This window comes from Microchirus variegatus (assembly GCF_963457635.1).
Source record: "Microchirus variegatus genome assembly, chromosome: 5".
NCBI lineage: Eukaryota > Metazoa > Chordata > Actinopteri > Pleuronectiformes > Soleidae > Microchirus > Microchirus variegatus.
Genome location: NC_139806.1, coordinates 4,098,396 through 4,122,166, shown reverse-complemented (window position 1 = coordinate 4,122,166; position 23,771 = coordinate 4,098,396). Strand labels below are relative to the sequence as shown.

Here is a 23,771-nt window from a genome sequence, read left to right as displayed (position 1 = left end):
TCACTTAAAAATAAGCCTCAATTGTCTCATTAGCGCACGCAGCAGCAGCAGCAGCAGCAGTTACAAAACAAAAGAAATCACGCCAATCAAACTTAATTTACGAGTCGTAAAAAAAGCTTCCGAGTCCACGGGCCGATAACGCAACATCACGGCGACGTAAGAGGAAACAGATGAGGCGAGCGCTACAACGTGAGGTTCTGGTGTTCTGACATCAGACACATGTCAGACATGGCTCCTTTATTAAATACGGATTTGGCTTTTACAACATCTTTCAAGGAATCGGTTCCAATCTTTGGAATATCGATAAGCAAGGTTGATTGATTTCTTATCAAAGATCATGTTGTGGTTACGGTGAGCTCGAAAATCTTTAGACGTCTTAAGTAAATAATAGGTTTTTTTTTAGGTTTTATTAACCTCTTCTTCTCCGGGGGCAACCGGGGTCTAAAAAGAACCAAAGTTCTTTTTTAGACCTGTAGTGAAATGGGTTTTTAATAGTTTGGTACCTAAGAAATCTCAGATGATGCCAAACTGAGCCAAAAGAGAGAACACCTAGACATCTCTTTACTAAAACCTCTGTAATTTCACTCTGCTTCATTTCCGCAGCATCAGACTTTGCACAGCTGTCCACATGTTGTTACATGACCTCCATGTGTTTTTAAGCTCCTACTGCATATTTTAAAGGTGATATTTGCATTAAAATGCAATATGTTTTTAGGCGAGAGAAAAAAATCCTTCAGTTATGCTGTGTTCCATGTACATTTACTCTGACACAGTGCCATCTACAGTGAAACTTACATCTCCGGTGGAATCTCACAAGTGTTATCTGTATTTTGATACCAAGATAATTCACATAGAGCTTGTAACTGCAGAGATTTACTCTATTTAGTTTGGGCATGTTATTTTCGAGCAGGGACTCCAAAAAGAGGGTCAGGGAAGAAGTGTGTCCACACTAACACACCCCGAAAACATCAATCACATGATGACCGTCCGGCTACACAGGAAGCTGATTCAGAAAATTCTATATGAACAAAGTAACTCATAAAGTTTTTCTGCAAAGGTCTCCGCTGCTGCCTGTCCACACTAAAACGCTAGTTTCTCACTTTTGTTTCGCTCTCGGTTCAAAAGTTTGGGGTCACCTATACAATTTTTTTGTTTTTTAACATTAAAAGTCACACTTTTATTCATCAAAAAAGTTGCAAAATGAGTAGAAAATATAGTCAAGACATTGACAAGATTAGAAATACTGATTTTTATTCAAACTTTGATGTTGTCAGAGAACCAGCAAAACTGTTTTCAGCTGTGCTAACATCATTGCACAAGGGTTTTTAGCCTTCTAACACGATTAGCAAACACAATGTACCATTAGAACACTGGAAATGGGCCTCTATACACCTATGTACATATTCCATTAAAAAACAGACGTTTGCAGCTAGAATAGTCGTTTACCACATTAACAATGTATAGAGTGTGTTTATGATTCATTTAATGTTATATTCATTGAAAAAAAGTGCTTTTCCTTCAAAAATAAGGAAATTTCTAAGAGACCCCAAACTTTTGAACGGCAGTGTACACCAGACTGCTCTGTTAAATATTGGGATTTTAGACATTTCCCTGGTAATTGCTGGAGATTAACCCATGTTTTAAGTCTTAAATATCAACTGATCTACAGTTCGACATGGTACGAATGCTACACTTAGAAATAAAAGTGCTAAGTAGAACCATATAAGGTTCTTCGGCTTGTCCTCATAGAAGAACCCTTTTTGGCTCCAGGTAGAACCTTTTGGTTCCACCAAGAACCATTTTAATATCCTTTATTCAGGAAAGGGCTTTTAAAGGGTTCTCTGGATAAAAATGGTTCTTACTGGAACCATTAGTGTTACCAAGAACACTTGAAAAACCCTTTCTTCGGGAAAGGGTTTTTCAGAAGCAAATGGTTCCAGGTAGAACCTCAGCCCTTGTAGAAGAACCCTCTAGGAACCCTTATTTCTAAGAGTGTAGTGGAGACACAAAATAACCGTGCAGGCGAGTTGAGTCAGTGTAAACACGCCTTATGTCTCTGTCTAAACTCCCACTGGTGAACCAGTTTATGACATGTACAAGAGACGGCAACCTCGGATTGTTGTGGTTATCGTAGCTACGCTACATGCTAGCCAATATTAGCTTAATGACAGTAAGTTTCCAGTAGTCTTAAAGCACTCTATTGTACTTCTGCGAGTACAGTGGGCCGCCCCGAAATAACCTCAAACAAGCTTCCATGGTTACCGTCGTCTTTGTTTTGCCTCGTTTGACCAAAACAACAATGCACCACCAGCCGGGACTGGAAAGTGTTGCGCTACAAGGAGCATTTTGCGGTCCACACAAACTCAAACTGTGGTCACATTAAACTTGAGTCCAAACAGGATTCCCGGGCCCGATTTCTGCGAATGCAGAAAATATGACCCAGGCCTAAGTGGTAAGTGGGACGAGAGACGATGTCTCCAAGTGTCTCTGTTGTCTCTCGCTGAGAGACTTGGACCAGATGAGAGCGTACGTTAGCCACAATGACAAAGAGGAACAGGCTCCACTGTTGTGGTGTTGGTTCCAGAGCCTGGAAATTCATCCACCATAGAAAGGAATGTCGGACACTAATTTAATTTTTACAAAAGTAGGATTTTATAATCGTTTTTTTTTTTTTTTATTGATTTCGTAACTCCTTCAGACTCTCGTAGAGATAGAGGATACGAGGAATGGCGTAAGGTCGCATGAGTGTTTGTGTTTGCGAGAGCTTGTTGTGGCGCTAACATTTCCATCGTTCAGGGCCCGACGCGCTGGGACTGAAGCGATTACATATCTTGTTTTACAATGAATGATTAGGAAGGAAAACAATTTGGCAAAAACAGGTTTTTACAAATTGCTCCTCTTAAAAGCAGTTGTGCGTCTTAGTCATAGACTATTTGTCATGCTTTTCTTGCCACATTTTGCTCGACTCTTGCCAAAGGGCTTTTGTTATTGTGGGACTTGTACGACTTACTGTTGTTGTGCAGTTACAACCGCGGCTATTTGTTTGACTTCTTATCACCAACGAGCTGCATTTGTTACAGTTGTTTTTTTTATATTATATATATGCAGATTATTCAGATTCCTAATTTTTTTACTGGTTTATTAAATTAAGATTAAATTGCACAATATGGTCAAAGCACGTCGATCGAATACAAAACAGATGGTGTTAATATTACATTCGTAGACTGTCAATCAGGCCCCCTTTTTTTTTTTTTCAATAAAGGCAAACAAACTTAATCATTTCCACACAGGTGTTGCTTAAACAAGGTTGGGGAGTTTGTGGAGTTCACTTTTAAGAATGCCAATATGGTGTTATTTGTCTCGGCCTAATTTGCCTTTTTATCAGAAACAGGTTTCCAAAATCGACGAATTGAAACCAAATTTGTGCATCACTTCCTCCGCGAAGCGACGTCTACCTCCTGCAGCCCCCCCCCCCCCCACACACACACACCTCCTTAATGAATAGCTTCTGGTTTACAAGCTGTTCTTCATCTCTGTGAAACACTGCTGTAGCGCATTATGTCAAGCTGCAAACCAACAACTCATTTGCCAAGTTTGGTCCAAAAAAGTGAGAAAAAAGTTGATTGGTGTTTCACAAACGTCCTCTAAATGGTTGATATCCTGTCAAATACATTCACTTTACTGTCACATGAAAGAGATTGTAATATACGTAATCGTGCCTCATCACTCATGTTTATTTACTCTTTTACGTCAGTCGGACGCTGTGAAATTCACTCTTATTTTCTTAGGTTTGTTATTGCGAGAGCGCCTGGACCATAGACCACATTCCATTCAACTGTGAAGAAATTATGTTTTTAAAGAAATCTGTTCCATCTAACTTTGGTTGGACTTAAGTGTAATCTTTGGAGTCGCTCGACAACCTTTTACTAAGAGTTATGAGCTTATGTCATGTGCTGTAAATTACATGCTAAATTAAAAAACAAAGCCATAAGTAGTTTTCACTATGTAGTTTTGAGGGTTTATTTGCATTTTTAAAAAAATATACCACCCATAACTATGTTTGTACAAGAGTACAACTAGTGCTGGGCAGGTTAGCGGCGTTAATATCGTCAACGTACCCACCACATGATTGGTTTCCATGACGACTGACTGGAAAAAAGGACGCGAGTCACGTCATGTTTACGTGACGCCCAATTTGTTAAGTTTGAGTTTCTAAAGTGACGTAGTTTTTCGTGCCGCGGCACTGGCGTCCAGGCACTATTTACCAGTTAGCTCCGTTAGCATAATACCAACTCTTCTTTTACTTCTTCGTCTGATTTTATTCGGTAGTAACGAGTAACAAAGAGAGTCAGATAGTAGGAAATGTGGTGGAGTGATAAGTAAAAGTTCCGTCAACGTTAGCGCATGACGTGTTTCCACGACGACTGACTGGAAAAAGATGCGCGTGACTTCATGTTTACGGGTCGCTGAAGTTGCTAACGGAGGTAACGGAGCTAACTGGTAAAAGGTGCCTGGACTAATAAACATTAGCTGCGTTAGCTCCTTTAGCACCTTTATTGCCGTTAGCGCGCCTACAGTAGAACTGTTTATTAAAGGAAAAGAGCAGCGCTATAAATAACCAGCGTACCTGTGTACTGCGTACCTGTGTACTGCGTACCTGTGTACTGCGTACCTGTGTACTGCGTACCTGTGTACTGCGTACGTGTGCTTAAACTTTAGCGTTACTTTAGAGACTCATTTTAACAATCTGGAGTCGCGTCTTTTTCCGGTCGTGCGTCACCGGTGACGACAGGGACGGGCCCTTTACGAATATATGCTTTAAAACTATGTTTATATTTGGTCATTTTTCTAATTTTACCTCTCGTCTACGTGCATTGGGCTTGGACTTTATTTCCTCTTGCCTAACGTTTCTGGATCTTTGAGGTGTTATTAAAAGATGATAAAGAACCACATTCTCCTGTCTGTAATTGTGCTAAATCTGCTCAACATGAAGTACGTTTTGGCCGCCGCTTTGGCAGATCGCGGTAACACGTAATGCTGCTGTTGTCACCCGGTGTCAGACAGCGCAGGACCTTCTGGTGTCAAACAGCCCGGGCCAGAGCACGTATGAGCCTCCCCCATCTGCATATCAACATGAAAGAAAGAATCCTGTGATCTGAAATTATTAATTCAAAGTCAGAGTTCATCTCTCGCTGATATTTACAGCGTGTTGACAGCGCAGAGAGTCAGATACGGTCGACTTGACGTGGCTAATGCTACGAGTGGCCAACGAAAATACAGAATGGACTTGTCTCCGCTCTGGTTCACTGACAAATAGATTTGGAGAGGGGATGAACAGTGGGGGTGAGTGCACACCAGGCCAGATTAAGAAACCAGGCTTTATACTCTTTCATAAATCTCTCTCACCTCTTCACGTTCTCATCCCCCACAAGGCGAGCCCAGTCAGTGCTACGTGTTTGACGGCGACGGCGTGTGTGAGGAGTTCGAGCGGGGCTCCAGCGTGCAGGACTGCGGTTACTTCACGCCGCTGGGCTACACGGATCAATGGGCGTCCACCGCTACTGCGTCTCACCACGATCCCAAACTCTGTCCCGCCCACGCTGCCACCGGGGAGCCATCGCTCAAAAAGGTATGACGGCGGGATAAAGTACGAAATGCTCACTCACGCACATAAAAAGATACACATTTCCTTTTGTGCAACTGAAAAATAGGAAGAATTATTATAGTGTTAGTTTTGACGAAAAGCAGACGTTTATGGCGAGCTCCTGGTCAGCTATCATCGCGGGAAAAGTCAACGCAACCTCGCAAATCACCGACATAAGATTCCAAGGTGGCCACTAGAGCCGGTTGAGTCCCGAGTCAATCGGATCTTTCACCCGTGTCTTTAAATTAACCCACGAGTCTCTAGCGTCATTAACCCGGATCGGTTGAGTCATGCTACAATTTAATTTGAAATGATAAACAACGCCACACACAAACATCTTGCAACATTAGCTACTAGTCCTAGCCGTCTCAGCTGCCAAAAGTTGCACAACTTACAATTTCAAAACTCCACAAGTCAACTCAAGTCCGAGATAGGAACTTCCTGCAGAGCCGGAAAACAGAGCTGAGTCTAGTTGTCGGCTACGTTGTCATGAGTGGATCTGTAAAGTTTGCCCGGCCTAGTGGCCACCACTTCCGTTAATAGGGAAAACGATCACATTAAAGGAGACTTTATTATACCCTATTTCTACATGAAATGAACCTAGTTCCCTGGTGTCCTAATGAACATGTCTGTGACATGCTTTGGTCAAAATTACCTTAAGGATGAAGCACCACAGCAGTTCAATCACTCTGGCAAAACAGCCCTGTTCAGAACGCTCGCTTTTGAGTGCCTGTCTCTTTAAATATGCAAATGAGACACAGGAAACTACGTCAGTGTCACTGAGGCTAACGGCAGCGTCGTTACGCTTTCTCATTTAGTCTTATTTTTGCTGATTTAAGAGATACATTTACAAGTATTATTATCTTTGAACCAACACAAGTCATATGCTGGGCATTTTGAAGGCGTAACAACAGAAAATAAAGGCAGATTTGATCTTTATTTCAACATTTTAGTCTTATATATGGTCAACAACGCATGCTAATATAGTCTTAGTCAGTGTTTTAGGACACCGGTGCAGTCTCGCCATCGTCTCGTCTTAGCCGTGTTGACATCAGCACTACGCTAACATCGGCTACGGTCGACTCGGAGGCGGTGGCGGCGGCGCTCCCACTTCTTCCCGACTTCCGATGGAAATGGAACGCGATCACAGAAATGCATGTAGGTAAAAAAAAAAAAGCTTGGCCGGGCATTCTGTGCATGTTTCACACATCGAAGAAGAGGACAACAGTGAGATGAAACATGGTGAAATCCAGAGACTGAATTTCTGCTCTGTCAGCTTGAAGAATGAAATATTTTGAATTTAACGGATCGTAGAATGACACATGCACGGCGGTGCTCGAACATCGCCACTGCCAGCTAATGTTAATTTTGGTCTGTGACATGCGGGGGCTACGACCGCTACAGCTACCAAATTCTTTCATCTTCCTCAGGTCACGGTGACTTCCATGAAAGAAGTGAAGCGCGGGACAGTCATGAGCCTGTGCATCATTAATCCATATAAAAGCCTTTCTCTCTGTTGCAAGACTGACGATTGAGAAACACACTTAGCTCAGCGACTGGTGAATAAAAGCAGGCTGAAGACGAAGAAGAAGAAGAAGAAGAAGAAAGGCTTTGCACGTCTCTTTGAATGAGTTTTTTTTGGCAGCGCTCACCATGACAGCACAGCAGCTTTGATTATGGCACCGCACCTGTCTGTCTTTTTTACAACTTAAGTGCAAAGCACATCAATCACGTTGCAGCTTTGACACCCGCACATAAAAAGTGCTGCAATCGTACGATTCTTCTCAGGCCCGTCACCGCCGGCGTTTTCCAAATGACGTTGCCTTGTTGTTTGAGAAACACGCTAGCGTTATACCCCCGCTGGTAGAAAACGGCACGTCCAAAGTGATGCACGGCGTTTTAGTTCCCAAAGAGCAAAGAACATGATTCACTGTCGACCGCGGGAGGATTGTCGGTGTCAGAACGCGGCCGTGTGGTTTTTTTGCGGCGTCTCGAGATCTGGCGCGGAGACTCTCTGAGGGAAAACTGCGATCGACAAAACAAATCAAAGTGTCACCGGTTAAGTCGAGTTAAACGCTCAGTTAGACGCCTAGCCACCGGGGGATTTGGGCTCCGGAGAAGGTGCTAAATAGAATTTATGAATATGACTACAGACCTAATGATGACACAGCAGAGTAGATGATCAAGGTTTGAAGAAAGGGAGAGTTGACTCGCTCGCGAACGAGGGCGTTGAGTTCGCATGTTCTCCCCACGTGTGCGTGGATTTCCTCCAGGTTCTGCTGTTTCCTCCCGTAGTCCAAAAACATGAACACTCTGGAGGTGTGAACGTGAGAATGAATGGAGGTCTTTCGTCAACCGAGATTGGCGCCAACGGCCTCATATGGAGGGTTCAAGGCATCGCATTCAAATCACTGACGCTAGCCTACAAAGCGCACCATGGGTCCGCTACCACCTACTTTAATGCTCTCCTAAAGGCTTCTGTTACGCCTCGACGACTCCGTTCTTCGAAGCATTGTCGTCTGGCGGCGCCAACGCCTCGCACGAAACAATCCAGACTCTTTTTGTGTGACCTACCGAGTGCTAGCAGAACAGGTTAGCGTAACCCTGTCTATCTTCGAGAAGCTCTTGAAGACCCAGCTCTTCCAAGAGCTTCTCCTTCTGCACTTGGATCCACTTCTGCACTCTCGCCCTCTGTCAGTCCACTGTTCCAAGACACAATTCCAATTCCAATCTTAACCCTCAAGCTCAACCCTTAATCTTAACTGGCCCTCAAAACCAAGTGTTGAGGGTTATTTTGTCACTTAGAAATGGGACACCCCTTAAATGCAGATACGTCTTCAGACTGTAGGGGGCAGAATAACGCGAAAGCTGCGTCCAGTCTGTCAACTCCAAAAAAGAAGAAGAAGAAGAACACATTTACGTCAGGAATTTTTATTACGATCCGTTTGTCAGTCAAGTTATTAGGTTGTCAGTTAGTTATAAGATGATACTCATACAAATATTCAGCTGACAGTTACCACACACCACGACTTATTGAAAAGTAAACCACACCGGCCGACTATTGACAAAAGATGGTAAAATAAAAATAAATGTTACGCAACAATGACGTCAGTAATCCATAATATGGGCCTAAACTAAGATAATACAATGGTTTTCATCATTTTTATATCTCTATTAACAAAGAAAATACTTAATTTGTAGCGTACTCGTTTCACTGCTTTCGGCGCCATCTTTGTTCTGTCAAAACACGCAATGCATTCTGGGTAGCCTTTGCTCCCAAGAGTGGTCTCGGAAATTCTCAATATTGAGGGCGATACAGCCCTTAAACTTGCCCCTCAACTTAATTTTTCTGAGAATCGGGACAGAACTTGCACTAGAGGGAGAGCATTTTTGAGATTGAGGGTTAAGCAAGGAATTGGAATTCACCCTTAGACTTGTCCTATGGAGCTTATTCCTTTGCACGTGTAAACATAGCTAACAAATACATTTTCTGAATTGGAGGGGGGAAATAAATGGTCCCACCAAGTTTGGTGAAAGTCTTCCCGTGCACCTTTGAAAGTGGTTATTTTATGGATATTTCCCTGTCTGATAAAGTGATTCTGACTGTTTGCTGTTTGCTGTGTGTGAAGCTCTGCAGATATCAGCACCTCGACGAGAGTGACAAATCGCCCACCGACGCCTGGTCTCCCTGCACAGCCCAGAAAGACACAAATAACGACCTGGAACATTCGTTTTGGCTAAAGGTAAAAAAAAAATAAGTTATTATCTGTAGGGGGAAATGTGTGCGCTCTGGTTAAGGTTAGGGGGGAAAAAATCTGTCCAAATGAAGGGAAGTCAATGCAGAGACAAGGGGATTTTCAGATTAAGAGCTCTCATTAGCTCAAAGTAAAGCATTGCAGCAAAGGTGATATTATTAATGTTAGCATGATGGTGATCAGCGCCCATTAGTGTTTGGGTCTGTGTGATATTGAGTTGCAAACCGTGTTATATTTTTGCATCTCCAGATTAAATAGCTAAATTTTCGTAGAAATTATAATAATAATTTTTGTCTTTTGCTCAAAATTTATTCATAAAACATGTCATTTAGTACCTTTTTAGGTAATGGATGATATTTTTGTACTGAGGCTCGATACTTAGGCAAAGTCTAAACTTGAAAAGATCGGGAAACACTAGTTTAGGGCACTGATGGGTCACTGGAGATGTTTTTTTAAGCTCTTTAAGCATTTAGTTAAGATGAATTTAAAGTGTTTTAAGTGTACCCTTGTCATGATGGCTATTGTGATTTGGATCTTTAAGGCCTTTGCACACCAGTGAACTTTTTTTCTGCACAAATGATTTGCACATTTAAGGTATGTTATGTGTCCAATCAACGTAATTGTCCCGTCTTTTTCGCAAACATGTCCGATGTGCAAAGACCTTCAAAGGGTCATTAAACCACCAACCGATGCCCGATTTTGAAAAATGCCAAGAAGTGGGCTGAGAACGTACTGAGAGCGGGCGTGGTCTGGTAGTGAAATCAGGTGCTCTGTGAGATGAGCCTCTCAAAGACGATAAAGCTGCAGCTTATAAGTGCCGTTTATAAAAGGGGGAGGAGTCTGAACCAAGCAAGCCAACAGCAACACTTGAATGCATTTGCTGGCGTTTTGACCAGAGAGGCAGTAAAAACGTGTATAATAATACTTAAGGATAAAGTGTGAGCAATTTGCTCCCGGATCAGCAAATTACATTAACTTTTTACGCACATACACTACGGTTCAAAAGTTTGGAGTCACGGATACAGTTTTTGTGTGTTTTCCATTAAAAGTCACACTTTTATTCATCAAAAGAGTTGAAAAATGAATAGAAAATATCATTGCACAAGGGTTTTCAAGGGTTTTCTAATCGTCCAATCGCCTTCTAACGCCATTAGCAAACACAATGTACCATTAGAACACTGGAAATGGGCCTCTATACACCTATGTACATATTCCATTAAAAACCAGACGTTTGCAGCTAGAATAGCCGTTTACCACATTAACGATGTATAGAGTGTATTTCTGGTTCATTTAATGTTATATTCATTGAAAAAAAAAAGTGCTTTTCCTTCAAAAATAAGGAAATTTCTAAGTGAGCCCAAACTTATGAACGGTCGTGTACACTGGTTTAAGGATCCACATTTAGAAAGTGGACCGTATGTCAGCAACACAGCAACACTAACACACGCACATGTGTGTGCTTGCGTGTCTGTGACTGTGGGTGGCTGCTCTCCTCAACGTCTTCCAGCACTTTCCAATAAATGGGGTTGAAGGGTCGGCTCACACAGACCGTTGGCTCGCGGCTCAGCTGTGCGCACACACACACACACACACACACACACGTATGCATGCACGCACATTCTTAGCTTTCTAACAATTACAATGATTCCTATGATGCACTGGTTCCCATAATCACTCATTTTCCAGGTCAACGACAACGTGACTCAGGAGTTCTAATGATCTGTGGATGATTACACAACCATGACCAACGCTAATCACCGAAATCCCTCAGTAATCAGCATTACCAGGTTACTGTTAAGTTAACAGTGTTACGTAATAAAGTCGTGATTCATTCAAGTTATTAATACACTGGCATGTGAAGAAAAAAAGAATGAATACATTTCTAATTATACATCGATAATTTGGAAAAAAAACGGCTCTTGATCGTCTAAAAACCATCGTCCAACATTCCATTTCATGCACAATCGGCCTGCCTATCTTTGGGGGCTTCTCCTATTTATTAGTTTTGTATTATTTAATCTCTGCTGCAGCCACGATTCCCACAGTCCGGTGTGCGGGGTCGATTTGACTGATAGTCTTGTCTGTCATCCCCCTGGATTATGGCGTCCTTTACCGTCGCCACTCTCCTTCCACACACTCTCCGTTCGTTCATCTTGTCTCATTTCTCTCTCATCATCCCCCACTTCTTAGTCAAAAATGACTCATCTTTTCTATCCCCTGCTTCTTTTATCAGACACTTCTCCTCCGCAGCCTCTCTGGAGGGCTTCCTTCGCCACGAAAACTGAAAAGCCTTCATAATAAACACCCATATCTCGCCGCTCTCCTCCCAAAACAAGCATAATCTTTCCTCGATGCTCTCTCTCTACATGTGAAAGGCCTTAAACAGCTTGTCTCCCTGATCTGTAAAGTATTTCTCAGCATCCATCTCCGCGCCAGCCATCGGTCTCATTCAACAGTTCAACGTTTTCATTTGGAAGAACCTTCTCCTTCCATAATTTTTTGGAAACTCAAGATCTCGACTTTCCAAAAAAATAAAAAATAAAAATTCTAAAAAGTTTTCTAAAAGAAAATTATATTGTTTTTTCTAAAACATGTATTCAAACCTTTTTTTTCGAAAACATAAAAAAAAAAAAAAAATCATAATTTTTTGGAAACTCCAGATCTCGACTTTCCAATAAATAAATAAAAAAATAAAAAGAATGGAAAAAACATTTCTAAAAAGTTTTCTAAAAGAAAATTATAATTTTTTTTCTAAAACGTATTCAAAAAATTTTTTTTTTTCAAAAAAAAAAAATTCATAATTTTTTGGAAACTCAAGATCTCAACTTTCCCCAAAAAATTGAAAGAAAAAAAAAATTTGAAAAACATTTCTAAAAAGTTTTCTAAAAGAAAATTCAAATTTTTTTTCTAAAACGTATTAAAAAAAAACATTTTCACTTTCCAAAAAAATTAAAAAAAAAATCAAAAAATGTTTTTTCATCATTTTTTGGAACTTTCCAAAAAATTCAAAAAAAAATGTAAAACATTTTTTCCATCATTTTTTTTGGAAACTCAAAACTTGAAAAAATATTTTTTTTTTTGAAAAAAAACTTTGAATTTTTTTTTCTATCCCCTGCTTCTTCTGGAGGGCTTCCTTCGCCACGAAGACTGAAAAGTGTGTGTAGCAGTATGTATCCTAAGGGCACGCTCTTAGGATACATACATAAGTGCTCTATAAATAGAGATAATTGTTGTCATTATTATAATTATTAACATTTTTAACATGGTGCTTGTTATCTACTCACGTTACTATTGCTTCATGAGGGCTAAAACGGTTGCTATGGCAATGTCAACCACAATATATATATACTATATAGAATGTAGGTAATAAAAAACGGCTTTTCCATGTGGAGCTTAAAGAGCATTAATCCATCCACAAGGGGAAGAAAATGAAGGGAAAATATGGGTTTAATTGGCTGTATTTTGTTTCTCCATGTTTAATGTTTACTCTGGATCCAGGTGGGATTTGTCCACCCTGGAGTGGCAGCCTCGGTCATGGTGTACCTGGCATCAGACGGCTCAGTGTCTGGAGATCAGTGCCGGAGCACAGCCATCGTCCTCCTCTCCGACACGACCGGCAAAAACCACTCACTTGGTACTTTTTGTTTTTCTACTTATCTTCTACTTTTATCTGATCATTTTAAGGGAAAACACTTTTCATTTTCTACGTCAGATCGAGCCAAATACTTCTTTACTACTACTGTAAATGACCAATTTTGACTTTAGGAGAGCAAATTAGCATTATTTTAGCCACCGTGATGCCAAGTAAGCCATTTTGAGTGTGTATAGCATAACAAAACAAAACCAAAGAAGACCAACAACTGCGCTATTTTACAGCATAAAACAGTTATTAATTAGAGTGCCTGCTTGCTAGTACTGGAGTACTCTATTGATTTGCACTGCATAGCAAGCATCTCTTGCTATTCTTTTACCCTACGGCAAATTTTGGCGGGAAAACACCCCTCCTCCCCCACACACACACATCCTATATCAAAACGTGTAGTTCGATCAGGAGTGGGTGTGCTGTGACCTTTCTGAGCATTTCGAGTAACCGTGACGACAAAATAAAGAATGCAACAAAAACATTTTTATCACGTTTTATGAGTGTGTATTGTGCCCGCTAGAGTAGCGCACGCTAGCGCAGGGTTCTTCGGGTGTGTTGGAGCAAGGCAACTTCTCAAACATGCATCGATTGAACATGAGGATTGAAGAACCCTGCGCTAAAGTTGAACCTTAGCCTAAACCGTTTTTGAATTAAGACTTTAAAAACACGCCGTTTTCTCATTTTTTTTCACAGTTAGAAACAGGTGTAGTTGTAAATTATCTTTGTATGTAATTAAATATTCCATCCATTAGTGAAACACGTGATTTTGATAATAGCAGACTTTCATACGACTTAAATTGTACCATTAAAGAAGAATCTATCAAGAATAACGGAATAATAACGACTATTTGACCTTCGCAGGGACACACAACCTGTCGTGCCATCGCAACCCGCTCGTGGTGAATGTGACCCATGACCTCTCGCGGCCCTTCTTCCTGACGGCGTCGGTGATCCTCCTGTTGTCCTCGCGCTCCGTGGCTGTGGGCGGCGTGGCTCTGAGGACTTCCTGTCACTTCAGCACCTTCGCCCTGACCGGGTGCGCATCAGAGGGTGGGCTCTCCCACAGCTACCTACTTAACACGCGCATGCATGTCGAGTTTTCACGACACTTGCACTTGGGGGGGAAAAGGAGGAGCTCAGAAAAGCTGTGAAACTGCACCGATTTAAAGGTGTTTGAGGACATAGGGGCGTTTCCATGACGACTGACCGGAAAAAGACGCGTGTGACATGGGTTAGGATAAGGGTTAGGGTTAGGGTTAGAAAAATGACCAAATATAAACATATAAATAACCGGGTACGCTGGTTATTTATAGCGCTGCTCCAGTTCGACTGTAGGCGTTAACACATGACGCGTTTCCATGACGACTGACCGGAAAAAGACGCGTGTGACATGGGTTAGGGTTAAAAAAATTACCAAATATAAACATAGTTTTGAAAGCATATAAAGGGCCCATCCCTGTCGTCACCGTTAACGCACGACCAGAAAATGACGCGCGTGACGTCATGTTCACGTGACTCCCCGATTGTTAAAATGAGTCTCTAAAGTAACGCTAAACTTTAAAAACAGAGGCGCACATACACAGTACACAGGTACGCTGGTTATTTGTAGCGCTGCTCCAGTTCGACTGTAGGCGTTAACACGTGACGCGTTTCCATGACGACTGACCGGAAAAAAGACACGCGTGATGTCATGTTTACGTGACGCCCGATTTGTTAAGTTTGAGTTTCTAAAGTAACGCAGTTTTTCGTGCCGCGGCACTGGCGTCCAGGCACCATTTACCAGTTAGCTCCGTTAGCTGGGTTAGCGCCGTTACCATAATACCAACTCTTCTTCTTCGTCTGATTTTATTTGGTAGTAACGAGGAACAAAGACAGTTAGGTAGTAGGAAATGTGGTGGAGTAATAAGTAAAAGTTGCGTCAACGTTAACGCATGACGCGTTTCCACGATGACTGACTGGAAAAAGATGTGCGTGACTTCATGTTTACGAGCACTAAAGTTGCTAACGCAGCTAACAGAGCTAACGCAGCTAACAGAGCTAACAGGTAAACGGTGCCTGGACTCTGGTACCGTGGCACGGTACCATGACTTCATGCACGTCTTTCTGGTCGTCATGGGAACACGTCATGCCTCGACGTGCATTAACGTGCAATGCACTATTGAGAATATAACTGAGAGGTCTTTTTTGCAAACTTCTCACTTTCCACTGCACCAAAGTCCATGCACAAAATCGTCGTTTTGTAGCCCATGAGGACACGGCTGCTGCTGGTCCACTGCTGCCTCCTGTGGTCAGTTTGTGTCACTTTGGTTGAATTAGTCACAAAATAACACAGCGGCAGAAGTGGATCAACCACTCCTGTGGTCTGTGATGACAAAAAGTGCACAATTTTTCTGTGGACTTCGGTTCAGGGGACAAAAAACTCAAGTTTCTTATCACGAGCGGTTGCAGAAGCATCAAGAAGACGACAAATGAATTGATTAATTTGGTTTAATTTTAGCCCTGAAGATTCACTCAATGTGTCGTGACCTTGTTCAACCCAATTTGAACAAAACCTGAAGATCACTTTGACGCTAATGCTGGCGTGGAAACTCATCACAACAAGTTGAAAACAGAGCGTGTGATCAGTCCAGGCTTCTTTTGTTGTTGTTCTTTATCTGACCCTGCCTCTTATTCTTCCTCCTCCTCCTCTTCCTCCTCCTCCTCCCTCCATAGCTGTTTGCGGCAGCCGTGTCAGATGGACAGCTGCAGCCCGCCTCAGTTAGAACACGCCTCTGTCAGGTAGGCCGCACCGTCACAGAGAGGTGAAAACACACACACACACACACACACACACACACACACACACACACACACACACACACACACACACACAAACACAACAACCATCTATATGTCAGTGTGTCTGCGTAGGTGCACGGGAGGAGGAGAATCGTCTCGCTGCTCTGTTCAGTGTCACCGCGGTTTCAGCGTCACCGTCCTCAACGGCAAACGAGCCGCGTCCCATCAGGTAAACCTGGACGTTCGGTTTCACTCAGTTATTTATTTATTTATGTATTTATTTAAGACCTTGAGCAGGTTGAACGTCACTTCCTGTTAAATCATGATGAAACCAAGCAGGTTTCATGTTTTATTTGTTACATAACATGTCAAAAATGCACTTTTCTTTATTCACTTTTATGAGAGCATCTACCTATATTTGCATATTAATAATATATGTTTATTTGTTTTGCTCTGCATATGATTTTATTCTCTATTAATGTCTTTTGTGTAAGTAAGTAAGTAAGTAAGCTTTGTACTGAAGCTTGAGAAGAATAAAATTATTCTTATTCATTATATCACAGATTAAGGTGATTTAAATTAGACTGAGTTGCCGGAGAAACAACAGCAGGACAAGATGGCGGCCTCTGCAAAGCATGACCCTTGTCAAAAGTCTGATTTTAAGGCAACTAAAATATAATATAACTCACACAAACAAAGAATTATGGGTTGTATATTAAATTGTTTGCTGTTAAAGTGTATTTTAAGCTCAAAATCTCGATTCGATGCAGCGCGTAAAAAAAGGTTTTTGGTGTTTGAGGATTTGGAAAAAGTAACTTTCATCATTCAAACTGCTGTTGTTAAAGCACAGTTTTTCCTCCTCATCTCATTTCCTAACTCCTCGATATATAAAGCCTTTGATGATCTTTGTGAGGTCCAAAAAACCATACAAATCTCTCTTTGTGAGGAGATTTTTGACCATGTGGGGACATTTTTATCTGTGCACAAGAAGCACTTTATTACATTTTTATCTTTATGAACTCTATACAAATCAAGTTGTCTTTGATTGATTGATTGATTGAGTCGGGTCCAAGAAAGTGTCTGTGGAGTTCAAAGAGGGAATTCTCGGAACGTTGTGAAGTAAAGGTTATAAACCTTTTTTTTTTTTTTTTTTTTTAATAAACTTTTGCTCTTCTGCTTTCCTCTGTAGAGAAAGACAGAGCTGGAGTGTTTTCAGGGTTCATGGGATCGTATCGTCAGCTGTCAGCCCGTGGACTGTGGCCCGCCCGATCAGTCCCACGTCTACCACGCCATATTCAGCTGCCCATGGGGAACAACCTTCGGCAAACAGTGCTCCTTCACCTGTGGATCCCCGGCCATTCTACAAGGTAAGTCTGTGCATCGGGAGTCGTCTTTCCACTGTCTAGTCTTGTCACATTGTTTTCTATGGTTTTGGAACATTTCGCCGCCGCTGTTAAATACGATTGAGTTCAACAGAAGAAATAACCCTAACCCTACGAACTTGAGGAAAAGAACCAAGAATCTTACCAAAAAAAGACTTTGGTAGAAGATGAAGTCCAAATAATTCCTCTCCTGGTGTCACCACCTGCTCGTGATCATATTAACAGTGTCCAATTAACCCAATCAATGGGGAGCAATGGGGATTGGGCATGTTGTACCTCAGCCCTTGACCTGTCAAGGATTCAAACCGCCAACCCTCAGGTCCGAAGCCAAGACCCTTTGATAACTTTTAATCATTAACTTGTCTGGAACATATGGGCCGAGTTTGACACGGCTAGCACAAAGGTGCTATGCTAGGACGAGTTCATTCAAATGTGTAGACTGCCAATTTTGTTTTTCCAAAAACACGATAGAAACAGTCCAAAATTTAGCATTTGACGCGATTTTGGCCAATTTCTCTTGCGTCAAAAAATCCCCCAAAAATCTTCAAGAAACTTTAGAGTAAACCTGATAAACTCACCATTGTCTGACCATGACCAGACTTCTGGGGGGCGCTATAGAGCCCTGGCGCTACAAAATGTGTTTGTGCCCTATGCCAATATTCGTTATTATATTCGCCGAAAAATGCCAAATTTCAGAGTTTTAATGCACGTTAACCCCCTCAGAAATGAGCGCGACGTCGGAGACAAATAATAATCTCAACAGGAAAGATTGAAAACGTGATTTTGTGCTCCTCCTCCTCCTCCTCCTCCTCCTCAGGCGACAGCGACAGGTTGGTGTGTTTGGAGGACGGACTGTGGTCTTTCCCCGAGGCTTACTGCAAGATCGAGTGTCCGGAGATTCCGAACATCGCCAACGTCAGGCTGCTGACGGCCAACTGCGTGGCCTCGGGTCACGACGTTGGCTCGGTCTGCCGCTACAAATGCGACCCGGGTTTCTACGTGAGAGGGAGCCTCACGAAGAAGACGCCGCGGTAAGTGTTGCCATCATTATCACGCATCATATGAATGTGTTAAAACACACGCTGTCGTGTTTCTACTGCAGGACTGGCAGAGTCTTCTACGTTGATCTTTGTCCCCAATAGAGTGTGCAGTTCTAGAGTTACTGTAGGTGGTTCAAACACAGATTGGGCTTGTTTTCATGAGCCTGTTTTTAGGTGAATCAGAAATATCCAAAAAAAAAAACAAAAGGTTCTTGAAATATCACAATTTTTCAAGGTGGAAACAATCCCAAATCTCTTTTTTTAGTCATGAAAAAAGCTTCAAACTGACGACTCCATTATCAAAATAGTTCTAATAATCGATAAATTGAGTAATTGTTTAAGCTCTACTACAAATATTGTGGGGTTTTTCGTGGTTACAGAAACCAAAAGGCAACTCTTCAAATGTACTCCATTAAGGCGGCATTTTCCAAACCTTGAGATTTGACTTTTACGCTACAATACGCTACTGTACTAAATAAAACAAGCACTAGATCATTGGCATTTCGTGGCGCCAGGACTCTATAGCGCCCCCAGAAGTCGGGTCATGGTCAGACAATGGTCAGTTTATCAGGTTTTTTGGGGATTTTTTGGGGAGAAATTGGCAAAAATTGCGTTAAAAATGCTAAATTTTGGACTGTTTCTATCGTGTCTACGTCGTACACAGTCGTCCCAATTTTAACCAAACTGGGTCAACTCGTTGCTCTCATGATTCCAAACAAATTTCTAATGTACATCAATTAGCTCCGCCCATCCTAAAAGTCCACCATTTTGGATATACAAAATTGGTCGTCTACACATTTGAATGAACACTTCCTAGCATAGCACGTTTGTGCGAGCCGTGTCAAACTCGGTCCGTATGTGCTAACTCTCTATATATTTAGCATGGCTAAACCCATGCTAGTGGTTAGCATCGCGATTAGCGTTAGCCCAACCATGAACGAAAATAAAAGATTCTAACAGCAGCAGTAGAACATCTACATCGAGTAATTGTTTAAGCTCTACTCCAAATATTGTGGGGTTTTTCGTTGTTACAGAAACCTCCTCTCGAACACGTTTTAGTTTTAGAATAAAAAAAAAGCAACTCTTCAAATGTACTACATTAATGCGGCATTTTTCAAACCTTGAGAGTTGACTTTCACTGTGTGTTTATTTGCTCGCGCTGTCACCACAGGAAGTATTTCAAGTTGGAGTGCCTGGAGGGGGGTCAGTGGGAGGAAAGTGGCTGCGAGCCCATATCCTGCCCCGCTTTACCCAGCGTATTCCAGGGCATGTACACCTGCACCAACAGCCTGTACTATGACACCGTCTGCACCCTGCGCTGCTCGGATCCAACGGAAAATGTAAGTTTTCTATTACCGGTTTCTGACAAAAGTGAGAGCGACAAAAAGTCTGGTTTTGCTTTACTGTGAAAAAATGGAAATTATATAATAATTCAGTGGTATCCATGCATGCAAAGTGTGAGGAGAAAACACAAACAAATCAAAAAACCGTGATGACGTGGCTCTAAACCACTTCGGCGTTATATATTTGTTCATGAAGTCCTGGGAGAGCGATCGTTTGAATTCTTCTGGTGCCCACTGTGTGTTTAAAAGACACGTGAGACCCTGGGCTTTCAGATGAAGACATTCCGTGAGTCATTTATTCAGATTAAAATGTCATTTTTTAGGATACAATAGGACACATTGGCATGAAGACTACTGAAGCCGGCATTCAAACCCTTGACCTTTAAGCCACCTCTGCCTTATACATACAGTACATCCATGAAATTATTATTTCCCTAATTTTATTGTAGTAAAATACCGATACCGATGGTATCCTGCTATAAACAAACAAAATAATGTTTTATAATCGTACCTGCGTCACATCCCAGTCGCTGTTTCAAGCACTTTATCCTGGAAATAAAAGCACTTCCCAGCATTAAAATAAACAAAGCTAAATAAGCTAATAATTACGGAAGCATATAGCTGCCACACACACAAAAAAGTGGGGTGCTCAGTATTACGTTATAAAGAGAAACTACTACGTTATAACACGAAACTATCACGTTATTTCGAGATATTTACTCGTTATAACGAGAAACTGTCACGTTATTTCGAGATATTTACTCGTTATAACGAGAAACTGTCACGTTATTTCGAGATAGGATATTTTCTCTTTATAACGAGAAACTCTTCATATCTCGAAATAACGCGATAGTTTCTCGTTATAACGTAATAGTTTCTCGAAATAACGTGACAGTTTCTCGTTATAACTAGAAAACATCTTATCTCGAAATAATGTGATAGTTTCTTGTTATAACGTAATAGTTTCTTGAAATAACATGATAGTTTCTCTTTTTAACGAGAAAACAATCATATCTCGTTTTAACTAGAAAAACATTTTATTATTACATATTTTATCTCGAAAATATGTAATAGTTTCTCGTTAGAACTAGAAAACATCTTATCTCGAAATTACGTTATAGTTTCTTGTTATAACTAGAAAACATCTTATCTCGAAATAATGTGATAGTTTCTCGTTATAATGTAATACTGAGCACCCTACTTTTTTTGTATGTGTGGCAGAAATACCTTACCGTACTAAATGAAACAAGCAGTAGATCATAAAAAAGGCTTAACAAACTGTGCTAACTCTCTATATATTTAGCCTAGCTAAACCCATGCTAGTGGTTAGCATCGCGATTAGCGTTAGCCCAACCCTAAACAACAATAAAGGACTCCAACAACAGTAGTAGAACGTTGACACATGTTTTAACTACTTAAACAACTATAACTGACCATAGCCTACTCACTGATGGATGTTATCCAAGGATAGACAAATAACTCTGTGTACATGTACTGTGGACGATCTCCTTAAAAGCGCAATGATTCAAATCACCACCAGATGTCGCTACATAACGTTAACAGAGCACTGACACTGGTAGGAGTCAGCACAGCGTCATCAATGTTATTATTGTGAGGTCTTTTTCAAGAGGTCATTGCAGTTAAATTGACAAAATCTGTGTTCAGATCGAGATTCGCTGCACGAAGGACGGCGTCTGGACGGCCAAGTTCTCCATGTGCTCCGGGCTCCAGGGATCCTGCTCCTCTCCTCCCGATCTCAACTCGGTGGAGTACAGCTGTGACCAGGGGATGGATGTCGGTGAGTATTCAGCGACGAGAGGTTTCATCCGTCAAAACATAAACCTGTCCTGATTGCGTCTGCTTCCCTCTGTCAAACAGAATAAAGCCGTGCACAGTAGCGTGCCGGTGCCTGGCTTTCCTTGTTACGCACGTCTTGAATGAGCAGACAAAACAATCATGGCGGTCGAGGGTGTTTTCGTCAACGCTTGTGTTTTTCCTCCGTCTCTCGCACTCGATTCCCCGTATTTGTTTTGACAGCAGCGTTTGATTTCGGCTCACATAATATGAAACACTCAAGTCTGGATGCCAGATTCAAGCGCAGGACCGAACACTGGAGTCGTGACTGGATACGTCGGTGTATTGATATCAAAGACAGCGATGGTGGTAGAGAAACCAAACTTAAGAATGACATTTCTGACGTTTTTAAGAAAATATTTCATATATAAACGCGAGTTTGTTTTAACCACTTGTGACGCTTTTGGCCGAGATGAGTAAATAAGGGTGATGATAATCGTTTTCCTGTTAAGGATTTGGAAAATATCTCCTTTTTCAACATCCATTTCATACAGAAACAGTAACATGTTGCAGTGCCGTCAGATTGTGTCCTTTAAAACACATTAAAACACTAATAGTAGCGGCGATAAAACGATAAAAAAGGCTAGGTTAGGCTAGGCACGCTAATGCCGTCAACGTTGACGCATGAGGGGTTTCCATGGCGACTGACCGGAAAAAGCCTCGCGTGACGTCATGTTTACATGCCGCAGCACTGGAGTCCACGCACCGTTTACCAGTTAGCTCCGTTAGCGCTGTTAGCACGCGACTCCAGATTGTTAAAATGAGTCGCTGAAGTAACGCTTAACTTTAAAAACAGAGGCACACATACGCAGTACACAGGTACGCTGGTTATCTGTAGCGCTGCTCTTTTCCTTTAATAAACAGACCGCTACAGTTCGACTGTAAGGCGTGCCAACAGCGCTAAAGGAGCTAACGCAGCTAACTGGTAAACGGTGCCTGGACCCTGGACTCCACGGCACGTAAACCTGACGTCACGCGCGTCTTTTTCCGGTCAGTTGTCATGCCATAGTAGCAGCGATAAAACGATAAAAACTAGTTAGGCTAGGCACGTTAACGCCGTCAACGTTGACGCATGACACGTTTTCATGACGAATGACCGGAAAAAGTCTTGTGTGACGTCATGTTTACGTGCCGCAGCACCAGAGTCCATGCACCGTTTACCAGTTAGCTGCGTTAGCGCCGTTAGAACGCGACTCCAGATTGTTAAAATGAGTCGCTGAAGTAACGCTAAACAGAGGCACACATACGCAGTACACATGTACGCTTGGTTATTTGGAGCGCTGCTCTTTTCGTTTAATAGACAGACCGCTCCAGTTCGACTGTAAGGCGTGCTAACGGCGCTAAAGGAGCTAACACAGCTAACAGGTAAACGGTGCCTGGACTCCGGACTCCACGGCACGTTAACCTGACGTCACTCGCCTGTTTTTCCGGTCAGTCGTCATGAAAACGCGTCATGCGCTAACGTCGACGTCGTAAGCGCCGGTAAGCGCCCAGCACTAATAAAAACGCACCACGACAGATGCGACGTTTGGTCCCCGGAACATGATCGCGAAGTGTTGTTTTGCTCTATGAGCGATGTAATTCTCGCTTTAGCCCCTTATTTATCCCTTATTTTTAATCTTAAAAAAAGCTCTGTGGATCAAAAAGCATATCCAAATGGAGCCATCTCCCACTCTGCGAGTGTGTGTGTGTGTGTGTGTGTGAACCCAAAGCAAACACACAGAAAAGTCTGCTCAAGGCTGCTCTCTCGTCTCACAGAGCCACAGTAGCTTTGAAACATTTCGTCTCTGCTCCGAGTGCCAGGTTTTAAATTGAATCAATACAGCGCACGCTGAAGCACTTAGCATTTATGCATTTAGTGGATGTCCAACATTAAATGTATCATAACTTGACAGCTTAAAACATCGTCGTTAATGCATCACACACACACACACACACAGGCGCGCTGGCAGGCGGCCTGAATTAAAGCCGCAGTCAGCGGGGAATCGCTAAGAGAAGTTGTTGACTGTGAAATTTTATTTGTAGGTTGTTAAAATGCTAACGTTTTTGGGATCCCGGCTCTTTGCCATGAGCGGGGACGCTACATCTCGATTGCGATTTCATCTGCAACATAATCGCTCACCGAGTGCCGCCCCCCCCGACAACGCCGTCAGTAGAAGGTGGGGGAATGCCGAGTCAGCATTTCCAACTATTGTTTTGCCGTTTTCTCATCTTCTGCCATCTTTTCTCCTTTTGGTCTCCCAAACTTTTTCATCCAATTTCAACAAATCATGCATCAAAAAAGAAAAACGCCTGGCTCGTTGACGACATTCTCAGATTTCTCTCTGATTCT

At 42.0% G+C, this 23,771-nt stretch overlaps 1 protein-coding gene across 1 annotated transcript in view; it reads left to right on the top strand.

The window, feature by feature from the left end:
* pappa2 (pappalysin 2) overlaps window positions 1–23,771 on the top strand; it is a gene marked incomplete at both ends in the record, with an annotated part of 80,827 nt that overhangs the window by 35,040 nt on the left and 22,016 nt on the right. The window contains 10 exons of the mRNA XM_083888887.1: window positions 5,433–5,629; window positions 9,274–9,387; window positions 12,898–13,033; window positions 13,904–14,078; window positions 15,755–15,820; window positions 15,953–16,049; window positions 17,010–17,187; window positions 18,020–18,233; window positions 19,414–19,582; window positions 21,251–21,383. Of these exons, the coding sequence (XP_083745013.1) occupies window positions 5,433–5,629; window positions 9,274–9,387; window positions 12,898–13,033; window positions 13,904–14,078; window positions 15,755–15,820; window positions 15,953–16,049; window positions 17,010–17,187; window positions 18,020–18,233; window positions 19,414–19,582; window positions 21,251–21,383 (1,479 nt within the window). The remainder of the gene's footprint in view (window positions 1–5,432; window positions 5,630–9,273; window positions 9,388–12,897; window positions 13,034–13,903; window positions 14,079–15,754; window positions 15,821–15,952; window positions 16,050–17,009; window positions 17,188–18,019; window positions 18,234–19,413; window positions 19,583–21,250; window positions 21,384–23,771) is intronic.